Source organism: Protomyctophum bolini (genome assembly GCF_963924005.1).
Source record: "Protomyctophum bolini genome assembly, chromosome: 3".
Lineage (NCBI taxonomy): Eukaryota > Metazoa > Chordata > Actinopteri > Myctophiformes > Myctophidae > Protomyctophum > Protomyctophum bolini.
The window spans coordinates 25,246,825-25,261,833 of record NC_137864.1 but is presented as its reverse complement, the minus strand read 5'-3'; the positions used below and the strand labels follow the sequence as shown (position 1 = coordinate 25,261,833).

General features: G+C 42.3%; 1 protein-coding gene across 2 annotated transcripts in view; it reads left to right on the top strand.

Annotated features, from left to right (window-relative positions):
- inpp4b (inositol polyphosphate-4-phosphatase type II B) overlaps positions 1 to 15,009 on the top strand; it is a 252,621-nt gene that overhangs the window by 24,551 nt on the left and 213,061 nt on the right. For both annotated transcript variants that reach the window (XM_080759694.1, XM_080759692.1), the window contains exon 3: positions 11,946 to 12,064. In XM_080759694.1, coding sequence (XP_080615820.1) covers positions 11,946 to 12,064 — 119 coding nt within the window. The remainder of the gene's footprint in view (positions 1 to 11,945; positions 12,065 to 15,009) is intronic.

Here is a 15,009-nt window from a genome sequence, read left to right as displayed (position 1 = left end):
AAAGAAAAGCAAGGCAACAACATTAAAAACAAGCAGTAATGCAATACAGTGATTATCCCCACAAAGATTATAAAACAGTACGCACGCGCGCACACACACACACACACACACACACACGTATTAAATGACAGCGCTGTGTTGTAAGTCCTTGTCTTATCAAAGTGTCAGTGTAGATAATTGCGTGCTTTGATCGAAGCATGTTGAGAGATTGAATGCTGCCATTTCCATAACCACAGTGTAAGCAAAATATTACATTATTTATCTCATTCACTGCTTGCACCCTTTTTCAAGGACCTTTTTTTTCCAAACAAAGGCATAGTCTACTTAAAGTAAAGTGTAAATAATCTAGTATTTTCAGACTACCGGTAGGTATATTGTAATTTGTGGCTTCCTTTTTCCAAACACCATGAAGGTTAGATAGATAGATGGATAGATAGATACATAGATAGATACTGTATTGATCCAGAAGGAAATTTGTTTGGTCCTACAGTTCCAGTGCAAAACATATATACAGAAAAAAGAGCATGATGAACATACATTACATCAGTGAATAGAATGCAGTAGAAAAGGCAATAGACACACAACACAACTACAGGGGTGCAGTACTTAGTTTAGACAGTTTTTGGTTTAGACAATCATTGGTTAGACCAGTCATTAGTCCTACAACTACAACCTATCTCAAACCCTCACCCTAAACCTAACCTCCCATGTTGCAGCACACCTAAACCTAACCCATGTTTAACCAATGACTAGACTCAACTAAGTATGCACCCCATCTCAAACCCTCACCCTAAACCTAACCTCCCACGGGGCAGCACACCTAAACCTAACCTTAACCAATGACTAAACTAAGTATGCACCCCCTCCAAAATACTGTATGTATAACAATTTACTTCACAAAGACCTTGCTCCAGTGTGTTTTATACAAATTATTCTAAGCACATAATGTTGTCCAAGTGCTTCATAAGAATCTCCCATTGTATTAAATTATTCATTTGCAACAATAAGTGTACAACCAAATTGAACTTAATGGATACAATTTGTAAATTTTTAGTATTAAATGAACACTGAGAAAGTTTAACGTGAATAAAGCTGTTAAAAAGCTTCATCATGTCAATGAACTGGAAAATGTACATGGTTGCCCTCGTGTTAAAGTTAATCTCTCCACTGTAACTGGGAATGTTACTAGAATGTTACTTCCATTTCCATCCTAGGTAGTTTTATATTATACCAGGTGGTTAATTGGTATAAAACGCAGGTCCAGAGGACATTAAACTACTGATGGTTTTCGATTCTTAAATTCACACAGCTTCTTTGCCAGGTCTTAATTAGGCCTAGTCCTTCATTGGTGATTAAAGGCGAGAAACACAACCTACAGTAACCCTTTGGACAACCACTGAGACTGAGACCATCATCATGTATATTAGTCAAATACATTTGCATGCACTGTGTTAATAGAACGTTAGGGAGGCAGGGAGAAAGACAATATATGCCTAATTACAGATATTCGATATTAAATGCCAACATTGCTTGTGTAGATTATGTCAGTTTTACTAAAATATCCTATTCAGCAACAGGTGCAAACATAATGTTAATTCATTTTCAAGGCAGAGAGCCCCTCCTTAACGTGGTTATTGTTGTAAAAACCTCTCACTAATTTAACATCATACGCTTGGCTGGCTGTCGGCAATTTACATGACTGATGACTGTTGCGGCACACCGGACAAAGAACGAGCTTATTGCAACGGTGAAAGCACCCTTCATTTTTCCCATCTTTCTCTCTCTGTCTTCCCCCAGACTCTGGTGGCGAACAGGTGCGTAAAATGGTGGTGCATGCAAATAACATCGTCAAATTAATTGTAGTGGTGAAATAATTATTGAGATGAATAAGCAACTCGTGGAGAACGTACATTTTCATCACCTGTCAGTTCCCCCAGTGCACGCAACACCCACCAAAGCGCTCTATTAAATGAAACTCATTGTGGGGTTCACACAGGCCTACTGTATTAAAACTAATTTCCGGTAAATTCATCGCAAAAAAGCTCAATGTATTCCAATTTTACTGAATAAATAGACCCACCATAATTGAAGCCTCCAAGGATCGCCAAACATTATTCTGAGTGGCTTGATTGTTATGCTAATTGGGGGATCATTCTCGGCATACTTTGGTAGTCTAGTCGATTGCCCAAAATGGCAAGTCTCCTTTATTGATGAATTAATTTGTGAGTAAGCCACAAGGCACACAATTAAACTACAAAATGACTGGGGACAAAATGTTCTCTTTCTCATCTTTCACACCGTGACCCGCCGTTCACATCCATCTCTCCCTTTCCACGGCTCCTGTCCTCATCTCTTCTCAGTCTCTGTCATTCCTTCATTTTCTCCATGGGACTGTGGCTCTCTTTATGTCTGTCCTGAAACTCTCAATGTGTCTCCAAGGGACTCCCTGCTCATCGTCCTTTCTCCCTCTGTCATCCTCTTTCTATTTCCTGTCCCTCCCCACCCTGGTGTCATAATGGATCTGACCTCAGCAGGTCAGCTGAAGTGTCACATCGCCTGTACGAGAAGCAATCTGCTGATGCATGGACGCACAGCCAGTCCCTTTTCAATCAGCACACGTCTGACTGTGCTTTAAATGTATATAAGTGAGGGCATATCCCTTGGGACGGAGACACACGCACGCATGCACGCACAACCATCCACCGCACAGTTGCGTGCAGTAAGTCATAATAGTGTCTGTATAATTTATGTGTATGTGTTTGTGTTTGGGTGAGAGGGGGTGGAGAAGGGACACAAGTTCCAAGCATCTAGATAAAGAAAAGCAGGGAGTCAGAAGGAAATGAGAGAGAGGGCAAGACAAAGAAAAAATATGTGGAATTCTCCATGAACTCCAGCTAATACAAGGTGTGTGTGTTGTGTGTGTGTGTGTGTGTGTGTGTGTGTGTGTGTGTGTGTGTGTGTGTGTGTGTGTGTGTGTGTGTGTGTGTGTGTGTGTGTGTGTGTGTGTGTGACAAAAATGTCCTGGCAATCCTTAGACAATGTGTTTGCTTCCCACACAACTTTCTGCTGCATATGCAAACGCCTTTGTTTTCTTTTAATACAAGTCCGAAAATATCTGGTATTGGGATCTGAAAGAGAAAATGCCAGTGTAGCATCGGAATAGCCCCTCGGAGATAAAGCCAGCATCTGCTTTGCTGCCCTGCACTGCATTTTTCTCTCACTCAGGTCCCCTAATGATAACTGATAAGAGTTGGAGGCTAAGCATATTCTGCTCTTAGTGCTCCTGCTGCCGGTAGTCAAAAATCTCTGCCGCCGTGCGTTTCTACCACGGTCAACACATTCTCTGAGTTTACCTTTGGGTGTTTTTTGATGCTTGATTGTGCATTGCGGTTTACACTCTCGCTCTGACATTATGTGCACATCAGAGGATCTCTTGATCTGAGAACACAGGCCACCAATATTCTTATCGCTATTGCCTCACTCACCTGTAATCACTAGATTATATTTTGAATGGCAGGGGCCTTGTACCCATGGGGGATAGGAGTTGCGACAGTGATTCCACCCCCACTTTGTCCTGAGGAGGTGGTCGCTTGGAATGTTGGGAGGCACATACTGTACTATAGGCTGGCAGAACCTTCACTAAAACAGCCGGGACACACGTCTCAGACTCTTCTCCCTTCTGGCTCCAAAATGGAATGAGCTTATACCATTGCAATCAGAACTGCAGACTCACTCCCAATCTTCCAGCGTAGTCTGAAAACTCACCTCTTCAGACTCTATCTTAGCCATGCAGCAGCACTTGCCGTAGCACTTGACCTAGCCTCGTCGTAGCCTGGGAGGCATACCATTTCGGGTTTATGATCCGGTCGGGGGTAACTTACGTCATGTTGTAGTCAATGGTTTGTAGTCATCAGACAGGAAACCCCAAACCGGAATCAGTATTACTCAAACTATCCCGTGATCAAGGGCATCATAATTTTAGGGGCCTAACCAATAAAGCGACTGGCGAGACTAAAAGCTAATTAGGTGGACCAAAACAAACAAACAACCATGCCTAGACCCGATCACACATGCCGGGCGATTTAGAACCACAGACCAAGCTTTCCTCTGAGGTGGAAAGTCTGGTGACTCGATGTTAGCCTTGTTGACCTTGCAAAGGCTAAACTTATGTAATTCAGATACATACTGTATATACATATACAGTATGTACACATACTGTAGCATTCAATAGTGTATACTTATAGTTTAATTGTGCAGATATTCTACTGTTTAATATTTGAGGCACATATGACCTAATGTCTCCTTTCATTGTCAATGGCAAATATGAGATGCGAGGGGTGAAAAGCTGTATATATGAAAATAGGCATCAATTTATCTATCTACATCACCTTGAGTAAAAAAGTGACCTTGAGGTTGCGTGCACGCATCCGCCTGAGGGACTGCACACTGCTGGGCGAGTGCTGGCGCTTTGGCATGTGGGGTCAGATCAACATATGGAATGAATTCTGTACTGGCCATAATATGTGGAGTGTGTCTTGAGGGTTTGATGAGGTCAGATCAACATATGGAATGTCAGAACAGCTCAGCTCCATATATCGAGATCTAAGGGTTGTAGCGGGTGCAGTGTATTGAGTGTACAAGGTTTGATGAGGTCTGGCCATATATGGAGTGTGTCTTGAGTGTATAGGGGACCAGGGGTTGATGAGGTCAACATATGGAATGTCAGAACAGGTCGGGTCCATACAGTATGTGGAGATCTAAGGATGGCAGCGGGGGAAGTGTCCAGTGAGTGTACAGGGTTTGATGAGGGCCCAGGTAGGGCCGGGCCTGATGATAACTCTAGTTTTCACCCGCTGCTGGGCGCGGCTGCACTAATGACTTTGGGGTGGGCCCCTCTAGATTTTGAATGGACAGATATCAGTCAAAAGGGAGACATCGAAGAGGAAGGATGGATGGGTATGGGGAAGGATCAACATATGGAATGTCAGAACAGGTCATATATGAAGACCTAAGGGTTTGAGGTTTGAGTCAGATGTAGAGTGTTGGCTGGCTCCATATATGCAGATCTAGGTGATGATCCAGTCTTCACCATGTATGGTTTGATAAGGTCAGTGTTGTGATCTTCATATATGGTGACAACCATATGACGTTATTTCCTGACTTAACTGGGACTCGACTCACATGTCCGTGTCGGTTATCGACTGGGGGAGCAATTTAAAAAAAGCTAAAAGAAATAAACACAGAAAAGGTAGGATAAATGAAAAAAGCCTGGCAAAGGGAAAATAAAACAAATTTGGCAGTAGATGAGTTAACTCACTTTGATTACTAGTTTCGGGTCTATTTCCACATCCTGGTAAAACCGTAAGTGAACACTTCACTTCCACTACCATATCAATCTAATCAAATCTAAACATAACCAAAGGTTTCAACAGCCTCTGAATTCACTATTCCTTTGAATAAGAAGTCATACTTTTTGACATTTTGGACAATTTCAGTCTCATGACTGGACTTACCATGGAGAATTGGTTGAATTAGTAAATGTGATTTAGACCAATGCAATCAGATGTCTATTTCAGTGCTGATATCACATGCTTTGAAGGGAAGAGATTCAATTATTTCATCCTTTCTTATTTTGCTTACTATCCTCAGTACTACTATCATTCTACTGTATATGTAGGCTATATGTTAAAGTACAAGTGAGTGAAAAAATGGAATGGGGGCAACCGTTCTTCCGGCGCAGGAGGCCGCGGCCGGGTCAGAGCCGGATGATCCAGATCCCTTTGAGGCTCCGGATCATCCCTCTGCTATCGGGAAGAAAACACCTAACTCCAAAATGTAACTTTTTCAGGAAATGAAGAAAAACCTTAATGAGCAATACTGCCTCATCATTGGTATTGTATATATATTGTGAATTACTTGCATGAGATGGAGAGAGGTGGTGGAGTTAGCTGCTTTAGCAGACAGTTTGAGGGTCCAATAGAGTTGAGAGCTTTTGTCCAAAGCACTTTTAATACTTTTCTTTTTTTCTATATTTTTTTATCCCACGATTTTTTAACCCATTTTTCACCCCTGTGTCAATCATCTAATGTGATCCTGGACTCTACACACCCTCCTCCAACCTAGTCCCCATTATGGGGGACATGGGGAGAGCAACGGACTTGAACTCATGCTTCCTTCATGCCTGTGTCATGAACCTTTTTCACCAAAAAGGTGAAAGCCGTGATTAATTTCAGCCGGAGCTTGGCAGAGCTCAGCTCTGGTACCTGTCACTTGAGCTCCCCTACATGTAGAGGCAGCTCCGGTAGCTGTAGGGGGCGCTCCGCCACCCCAAATGCACATTACAATATACAATACTTCTCTATTATTATTTTAGTTTCATTTTCAATTCAACTAGGCTTCTTCCTCGTCATAGTTACTTCTATTTCCAGTACGATTCCAAAATAAAACATGGCATTCATCGCATTGCAAGTACAAACAAAAAAACACTTTGAAATGTGTGCCAGTTTTGAGAGGAAATAGGTGGCTATGGAACCCCAGCGTCGTGAGGCTTGACGCCTCACTTTTGACGGTGCCGGGTGCGTAAATAAAAACAACTCGTCTCGACTTTTGCAATTTGCATCTGTTGTCGTTCGTTGCATATGGAATATGGAACTTTCATACTTTTATGGAGCAATAAATTAACTGCTTCTTTATAGCCTTGGGGACAGCATGCGTTTTGTTTTCAAAACAAAATGGTGAGTTCTTATGAACAGAACTGCACTGCATTGCCAAATCTCGCAAAGACACCCGGCTTTACAACATATGGCTCGATCAGAATCGAATATGATAACGCTTGCTTTGGTGGGCCCGAAATTAAAAAAAAGATTAGTAGGCCTACAGAATTAAGTAGTAGTAGCATTATTGAGTTGTCATCGGAGGAGGAGGAGGAGGAACTTGGATAAGGACAACAACGCACATGCAGGTATTTAGCATTGCGTACTGTTCTGATGATGGGCCGCCCACCCTAACTTGTTATACTTTATTTTATACAGTATGTAATATAACGTTGAGCCGCTGTGCCAACTGAACTGCAAATACCTACTGTTGTGTGTTGTGAGCCGGCGGGCCCCTGTGTAAACTGCTGCTGCAAATGTTATTGATTGACTGATTGGAAATTTTATTCAGTTTGTAGAATGGGTACAGTTCAAACGAAAGTAGCCTACACAGGCCAATACAAAATCTGACTGCTACGAGTATAAAACCAGAAAAATAAAAAGACTTGTTACTTCAGGGTCCTCCATTTTCAATTCATCAGACCATTTGAAGACATATAAAAACGTGTGCCTACTCTATTGTGTTCTGATGGGTCGTTTGTGTGATTTTTTTGTGTGCACGCACCCGAGGTCCCGAGCTCCGGCACCTAATCATTTAGAAATTAAGCACTGGGTGAAAGTGCCTTGGATTCCTTTTTTCTTTTCAAGTCTGCAATTTACACCTTTGGAATCAAGCAGTACAACTTGAAGGAAAGTGTTCAATAGCATTGATTTATGAAAAACAAAAAATCTAAAACCTCAAAAATTAGGAGTTAGGTGGTTTCTCCCCGACAGCAACGATATGAGGCCGAGCTTTGCCATATTCTATTTCAATCTGTGTTTCAGTGTCTATCAATAGCAGTCTTTATGGGCCTTCATAGTGCTGCCACACTATCTAAAGAGCCGTGCACGTTCTCGGCTGCGCACAGCAGCTGCGCACAGTTTTTAGACAGCTGGTGGATGGAAAAGAAGCTCCACTTCCGCAGACAACTTGCGCAACGGCCGGATTCCCGGAAGCGCTCTCCTCCGCGTCAATCGTCCGCGGAGGTCGAGCTTAATTCCCATCCACCAGCTGTCGAAAAACCAGCTGCGCACACGCCGCACAGCTTCTTCTGTCCGCGTGTGGAAACAGTGATATAGAGGGTATGTTTTCAATAACACAACATTTTGCTGCCTCCTGCATTATGTGACATTTAGAAACGGGTGGTACGCTACGCAGGTCGGTTGAGTGATTTCCAACACTCCATGCTGCTCAATGTTTTGCCACTCAGTCTAGATGAGGGGGGCGTGTCCTGATGGGAAAAGCATGTGCATACTCTCTATAGGAACGTGTCAGGATTGGTAAATTATTTGTAGGAAAACAGTGTTGAATAGCAAACATCAAAAATGGCATATTTCCTTTGTTGTGTTCTTTTGCTTCGACTTCCCTGACAAGATAAGTGTGATGAATGCTGATTAAATCACAACTTGGTGTTTGTGTTGGCAAACAAGGCTCCAAGGTTAGGACATTCACCTTGATGATTCTAATGCTGCCATAAAACGCCTCATTCTGTCTGGGCTCAACAGCTGAATGAGAAGGCTATATCCGGGCGCTGGAGGTGTGTTCTCTAGTCCTCCGCATCATCAGTGCCCTTAAACTAGGTGGGGTTGGCAAAAGGGCCTTTCTATGTGTAGTTTGCATGTTCTCCCCATGTCCCCTAGGGTAGGTATACCCTCACGAAAATCATGCAGTAATCCTGGTCTCTAAAACTGCCTGAAGGAGGAGAAAGGAACTGGTTCTAATCTGAATAGAATCTCACATAAAAAGAAGAACTTCTGTCTCTACTGAGTAATGTAAAGTGAGCCTCTCTTTTTGAGCAGAATGATGTGTGAAAGTGACCAGGTGTCGTGGACTTATCAAGTGTTGTTTCCATGCCAGGAGTCTGCTCACTAGATAAAATGCACCTCTTGGATGCCATCCAGGAATGTTGTGCACATTTCTCATTACTGCGCTTGGGGGGCGTACAGTACAAATGTTCATTAATACATAAATAGCAAGCCATATGGAGGGCCTTGCACAGACTGGGTGATTTTATTATTTATTTTCATTGCCCTTTTCTTCCCAAAACACACTGTAGTGTATTTGAACCAAAAGTGATAATGGAAAGTACAGTTTTTTTTCTTTTTTTCTTTTTTTCTTAAATATATTTTTTATCCCACGATTTTGTAACCCATTTTTCACCCCTGTGTCAATCATCTACCGGTACTGTGATCCTGGGCTCTACACACCCTCCGCCAACCTGGGGAGAGCAACGGACTTAACTCATGCTTCCTTCATGCTTGAGTGTCCGAGTTGCTCCTTTACACCTGACAGGGGGGAGTTTCCCTGGTTGGACGTAGCGCGTGAAAGGAACACGTTATTCCAACCAGTTCCTTTCCCCTCCATCAGGCGCCCCGGCTGGCCAGGGGGAGGCAGTTTAGAGACCAGGATTACTGCATGTTTTTGTGAGGGTACCTACCCTAGGGGACAGTTTTTCTGTGAAACAGTTTGCCTGGAGCAGTGAAGAAGACAGCCTCCACGCGGCCTCCCCCACAAGTAGCTAAAGACTAGTTGAAAGGTTGCCAGCCCTTTAACCCTGCAGGCTTTTGGGCAACATTTTATATTTTTTACATTTATATTAAAAAAAAATCTGTTCTTTTTTCACCTAAACATCATCATTGATGTTCATTGTTTAGTCTTACAATGCCATTGGTATTTGCATATAAATATCCCCCACAAAGGCAGCAATTCACAGCAATTTTTTAATTTATTTACACTGAAAGAAGTAAGTAAAATGCCTGTAATATATATTTTTGTGATCATTAGAATATCTAGAACATGTACATTTATTATTGTGAAAGATATCCCCCAAATGTAAATTATTAATTTATTATTGTTATTATTAATATATATTTTAACATATTTTCCTCTGCAAAGTACTATAGTAGTACAAAGTAGTAGTAAGCTTGAGATCTCTTTTTTGCAATTAGAAATATATCCGGGGCTTAGGGGGTATACCTCTCATTTTCAACATTGAACTATGTCATTAATATGGGAGCAGAGTGGCATTCCAAAGCACTGCCATTCCGACTATGTGGCCTCGGTGTGCGTTTAGGGTTAGGTTAGGGTTAGAGACAGGGTTAGTATTGAGCGTGTCGGAATGGCGGTAAACCCATTAATATACCTTGAACTGGAGGTCTAGAATTTGGGGTCATGTGAACAGTAACATCACGCCAGTGTACTCTTTGGGCTGCAGAGTACACTGAGTACACTATATGGCCTGCAGAGTACACTATGACAGGGGTTCTCAACCCGTGGGTTGAGAGCCATTCAGTTTTTTTGCAACTAAAAAGGCTGGAAAATGGAAATTAAGAGTTTACATACTGTAGTACACATTGTGCATGCATAAACTTTCCTTGATGATTATATCTGGTTGGACGAGATAATATCTTGTACGGACGAGATATTATCTTGTACGGACAAGATAAAATATATTTTGAATGCATGGCCATTCGTACTAGTTCTCAGTATTTATGTATGATGTATTTTTCTCTATTATTAAGGTTATTGTCCATTGTCCATTTGTATTGGGGGTGGGGAGGGGGTGCCGGGCAGGGGTCGCGAGACATGGCCAAAGCATTTCCGGGGGTACCCAGCCAAAAACGTTGAGAACCCCTGCACTATGATATGAAGACCTCCAGTTTAGACCAAACAGGCCGACACCCACACAACAACTCTTAAGGTATTTAAAAAGGGTAATTAGAGTGGGACACATGGACATTGTGACTGGCTGGCTATTTAGAGCAGGGGCTAATTAATTTTGGCTTCCATATAGAAGTCAGTCGGGTTAGTGGGCCGTCCCAGTGTCCTGTGCAATTGGGAACATCTGGTCACCCTACGCGGACTCCCATCTGAAAATGTATATTGTGCGCTAAAACCAGCACAGCAGCTACAGTATACAGTCTCTAGAGTTAAAACACAGACACGCAGGACTGAAAACATTACCATGCAGATCTGAAAACACAATCTTCCCAGTGTTCATACATTACAATTTCTTTTTTCTTTTCTGTTTTTTTTAACCAAGTCAGATCAATACCATAATTTAAAACTTACGATTTTTCCGATGTACTACAGTTAAAAAAAAAAAAAATCTGACTTTTGTGAGGGGCACTAATGTTTTAAACTTTAAGTCTAACTCATGTTGATTAGGTGATGTAATGGTGATGTAAAACAAACAACCATTAAACACCATTAACAATAAAGAGACAATATGACTTAAATGACACATTATGATGCAATTTTCCCTTCATTGTCAATGGCGTTTACAAAACAAACCCTGTGTATAGGAGGAAAATGCATCTCTGACCGGGTCAGTGAGCACTGTGATGAGGGTTGGGCCATCCCTGGCCAGGAAGTGTTGGTTTCCTATGAGGGAATTGTGGGAAGCAGAGTTTTTCCTGTCCTTGACGGCTGATGAGAAGCAAATGACTGCAGGCTTCTTTCACTGTAGGAAATGAAAGACCGAACTGACACTGGAGGGAATTATTTGAGCCAGACAGCCATTTTAATCTGGGGCGTTATTCTTTTTTATTAGGCCTATTATTTTTATTTGGTTCCTATCACAAAGCCTCGTCTTCATTTTGCGTGCGAGGTGTAGGGTTTATTTTCCCATGTGGGCGTGTCTTCCGTTTCGCACATACGATTTGTATCCCACGTTAAAAAAACCTGTTTCTGGTGTCACAGCAAATTACTTCCTGTCTTAGAAGGGGTCATTTCCTGTTTGGAGTGGCCAATATCTCATCTCTCGATCCACTTTCACCTCTAATCCACGTGGATTATGGAGGAGGTGCCGGGGAGTCGGGGACTGTCCTTCCTCTTTCTCTCATTATGGAGGAGGTGCCGGGGACTGTCCTTCCTCTTTCTCTCATCCCACTCTGAAGCTGAGTCTTGTTTTGACACTCTAGTGTTTTAGGCATGTTTGCCAAACATTGCCAAAGCAAGTGTCAGGCGAAAACAACCAAAAAGCTAAGAAATGTAAAATGACAATTTCTCTCTCTCTCTCTCTCTCTCTCTCTCTCTCTCTCTCTCTCTCTCTCTCTCTCTCTCTCTCTCTCTCTCTCCCCCCCCCCCCCCAGCGTGCAGTGATTTGGTGTCCTCCATCAGAGACAGGAAGCCCAGTGCTGTGGTCCAGGTGGCTGTGTTAGACCCATGCCAGCACCACGTCATCGCCCACGCCTGTACAGAAGTAGTGGAAGTAAGAGCGCACGCACTCACGCACGCATGCACACACACAGTCTCTCTCTCTCTCTCTCTCTCTCTCTGTAGTCTGTACCCATGCAGTTTGAAGTTTTGCTGTCTATCTGGGTCAGTGAACTGTGGTTGAAAATAAATCTGATCTTCATCGCTCTTTCCTTCCTGTCACCCCCCCCCCCTCACCCTCTCAGTCGTCCTCTTTTATTTAGGCCAGTGACTACGTGATTTGTGTGTGTGTGTGTGTGTGTGTGTGTGTGTGTGTGTGCGTGTGTCAGAGTTCTTATTCTTGGTGATTTGAACCACTTAGCGTAAGCTCTGTACTGTGTCTTGTAAGTAACATCAACAGTTTCGTAACATTTTCGACTTCATCACATCACATCCTGGCACATTGTGAGCTTGTAGAGCTCACAATGTGTCAGGATGCAATGTGATAAAGTAATGCGCTACAAGGATGCTTTTTTATCACAACAAGGTTAATTTTTCACTGCAAATGAAGGCACCAACCTGTATGAATGGGGCATCAACTACACAGTATGAATATATTCACAGTCACATTTCTTGTTCAGCCCCTTGATATGGTGTTTTTTTTTTCTCTCTGATGGTGTGGCTATGTCCTGTCTGACCATAAAGCCATGATCTTTCAGACCCTGCACCCTTGTCCTGTACCCCCAATATGTATATTGGTTTGCAGATGTACAAGCTCTCTTTGTTTCCACCAGGCCTTCAAAGCTACTCCTTCCAATGTTTCCGTTCAGTCTCATCACCCTGTTGATGAATTAGTTTTAGTTTAATTATTGACTCCACTGCACCTTTTTAAATTAAGCTTGTCAAACACAATGCCCTGCATTGGCTAAATGACCATACCAGGGAAATTAAAAGACGCAGGAGAATTAGACGCAGGAAATTAAATGCAGGAAAATGGAAAAAAGATAACACATGGTCATACTATGACACTCGTACATGATGTCTGCTTATTACAGTGCTGTCAGAAACACCCAGGGGGTCTTTTTCAGGCCATTAACTCAGTGATCAGCTTTTTCAGCCATTTGAGGCATCATCTGAAAGGGGGAAAGAGTTTCTCCTTCATTTTCTTTCTTTGATGACCCTGGAAGAAACAATATAACATATGAAATCCTTTTCCTACATTATACATTATATCCCCCTCTAGAGTTATTTCAGACTATTGGTCCAAATATAAAATATAAACGTATCTCCAGCCTTAACATTACACTCGTTCAACCTGTACTGGAAAAGCAGATACTGGATACTTGGATTTCAAGGACCACTTCACCATTTTTTTACCTATTGTCATATAATTGGTCCTCACTAATGTTCATGATAAAATACCACAATATTTGTCTACTCGGTTTGTGTCTCATATAGGAGGGCTATGGGCAGTTCAGAAACCCGTCTACCAGTGACAGCATCGTTAGGCAGATCTTTTTTTAAAACACGATTAAAATAAATATATATAGGCCATAGATTTTTATCATCGTGAGAACGGTGGCTTGCATATTCGCATTGCACATTTTCAGGAATAGAAACCCTGCTGTTTCTAATTGCTTGGATTCTCCATCGATGATGTCACTGGTGGACGGGTTTCTGAACTGCCCACAGCCCTCCTATGAGACACAGACTGAGTAGGAAAAGAAAATGCTAATGTGTTATCATGATCATTAGTGAGGACCAAATATATGAAGATAGGTTGAAAAGTGGTGAAGTTGTCCTTTAAGCAATGGTGACTGCTCAATTTGAATCCTTCTCAATGTTACTGTAGCTCTGTTTTTGATCATACTATTTAATCAACTGCCTGGAAAAATTGGTTGGCTCTGGGTTTTGCTCCTAGCTCACTGATAGTGATAGAAGCTTTTCTGAGGATACTCATCCACCTCTTTGGTCCACTTGGCCTCTAGACGATCTGTTCCCCAGGTATCACTTTTCTGTCCCTTATTTTTGATGGGTGCTAGCCCCTCCTATGGTCAGTTGTGTGTGTGTGTGTGTGTGTGTGTGTGTGTGTGTGTGTGTGTGTGTGTGTGTGTGTGTAGTTGTGTACCACGGAATATGATGATGTATAAGAGTGCCCATCACTTCACACAAGTGTGATGTTTTTCAAAATCGTGGTATAAAAAACGAAATATAGGCCTATCCATTTTCATTGTTATGCTCATGACACTAAGCTCTCCAGATAAACTCTGTGGTGTAGGCAAAATTATCAGTAATTTATATATGGTATATCAGGGGTGGGAAACTATGATGGAGAGGGCCACTATATTTCCAAACTCATTCCAGGGGACCACATTGCATACTGTTGGTGTCAGGCAGAAACCTAGCCTCTTACACATATTTCCATAGTTTAACCTTTTAGTAAATGAATGTCCTACTTCGTCATTCTAGTATGTCAAACAAAAGTTGCAAAAATAGCTGATCTATAAGCTCAAAACGTGTCGCAATGCCAAGTTTTGAGCTTGTAGACTAGCTAATTATATATAGTAAAGCACTTTATTACCAGCTTGTTTTTCGAAATGCGTTCTCAAGTTATGTGCATTTCAGACGTACAGACATACAGAGAATTGGTGCGTTTATAGTTAGATTATTACAATGTGCCACTGAAAGAGTGTGTGTGTGTGTGTGTGTGTGTGTGTGTGTGTGTGCATATGGAAGTCACTCTGTGTGACCTTTGACACCTGTCTTTCATTACCCCCGGAGTGAGAGTGCCGTTGCTAGGACATCAACTGCACAAGTGTTTTTGGAGCAGCAACAGCTGCCCTGTCTCTGGAACTTACAGCGCTCGCTCGCATGCACGCAGGCACGCACACGCACACACACACACACACGCACTCATCTCATCTGTTTCCCTCTCCGTTTCCCTCTCTTTCCCTTCGCTCTCATTCCTCTCCTGTGAGGGATACTACATACGGCGTCTCCTTTTCCTGTTAATTCAATCTA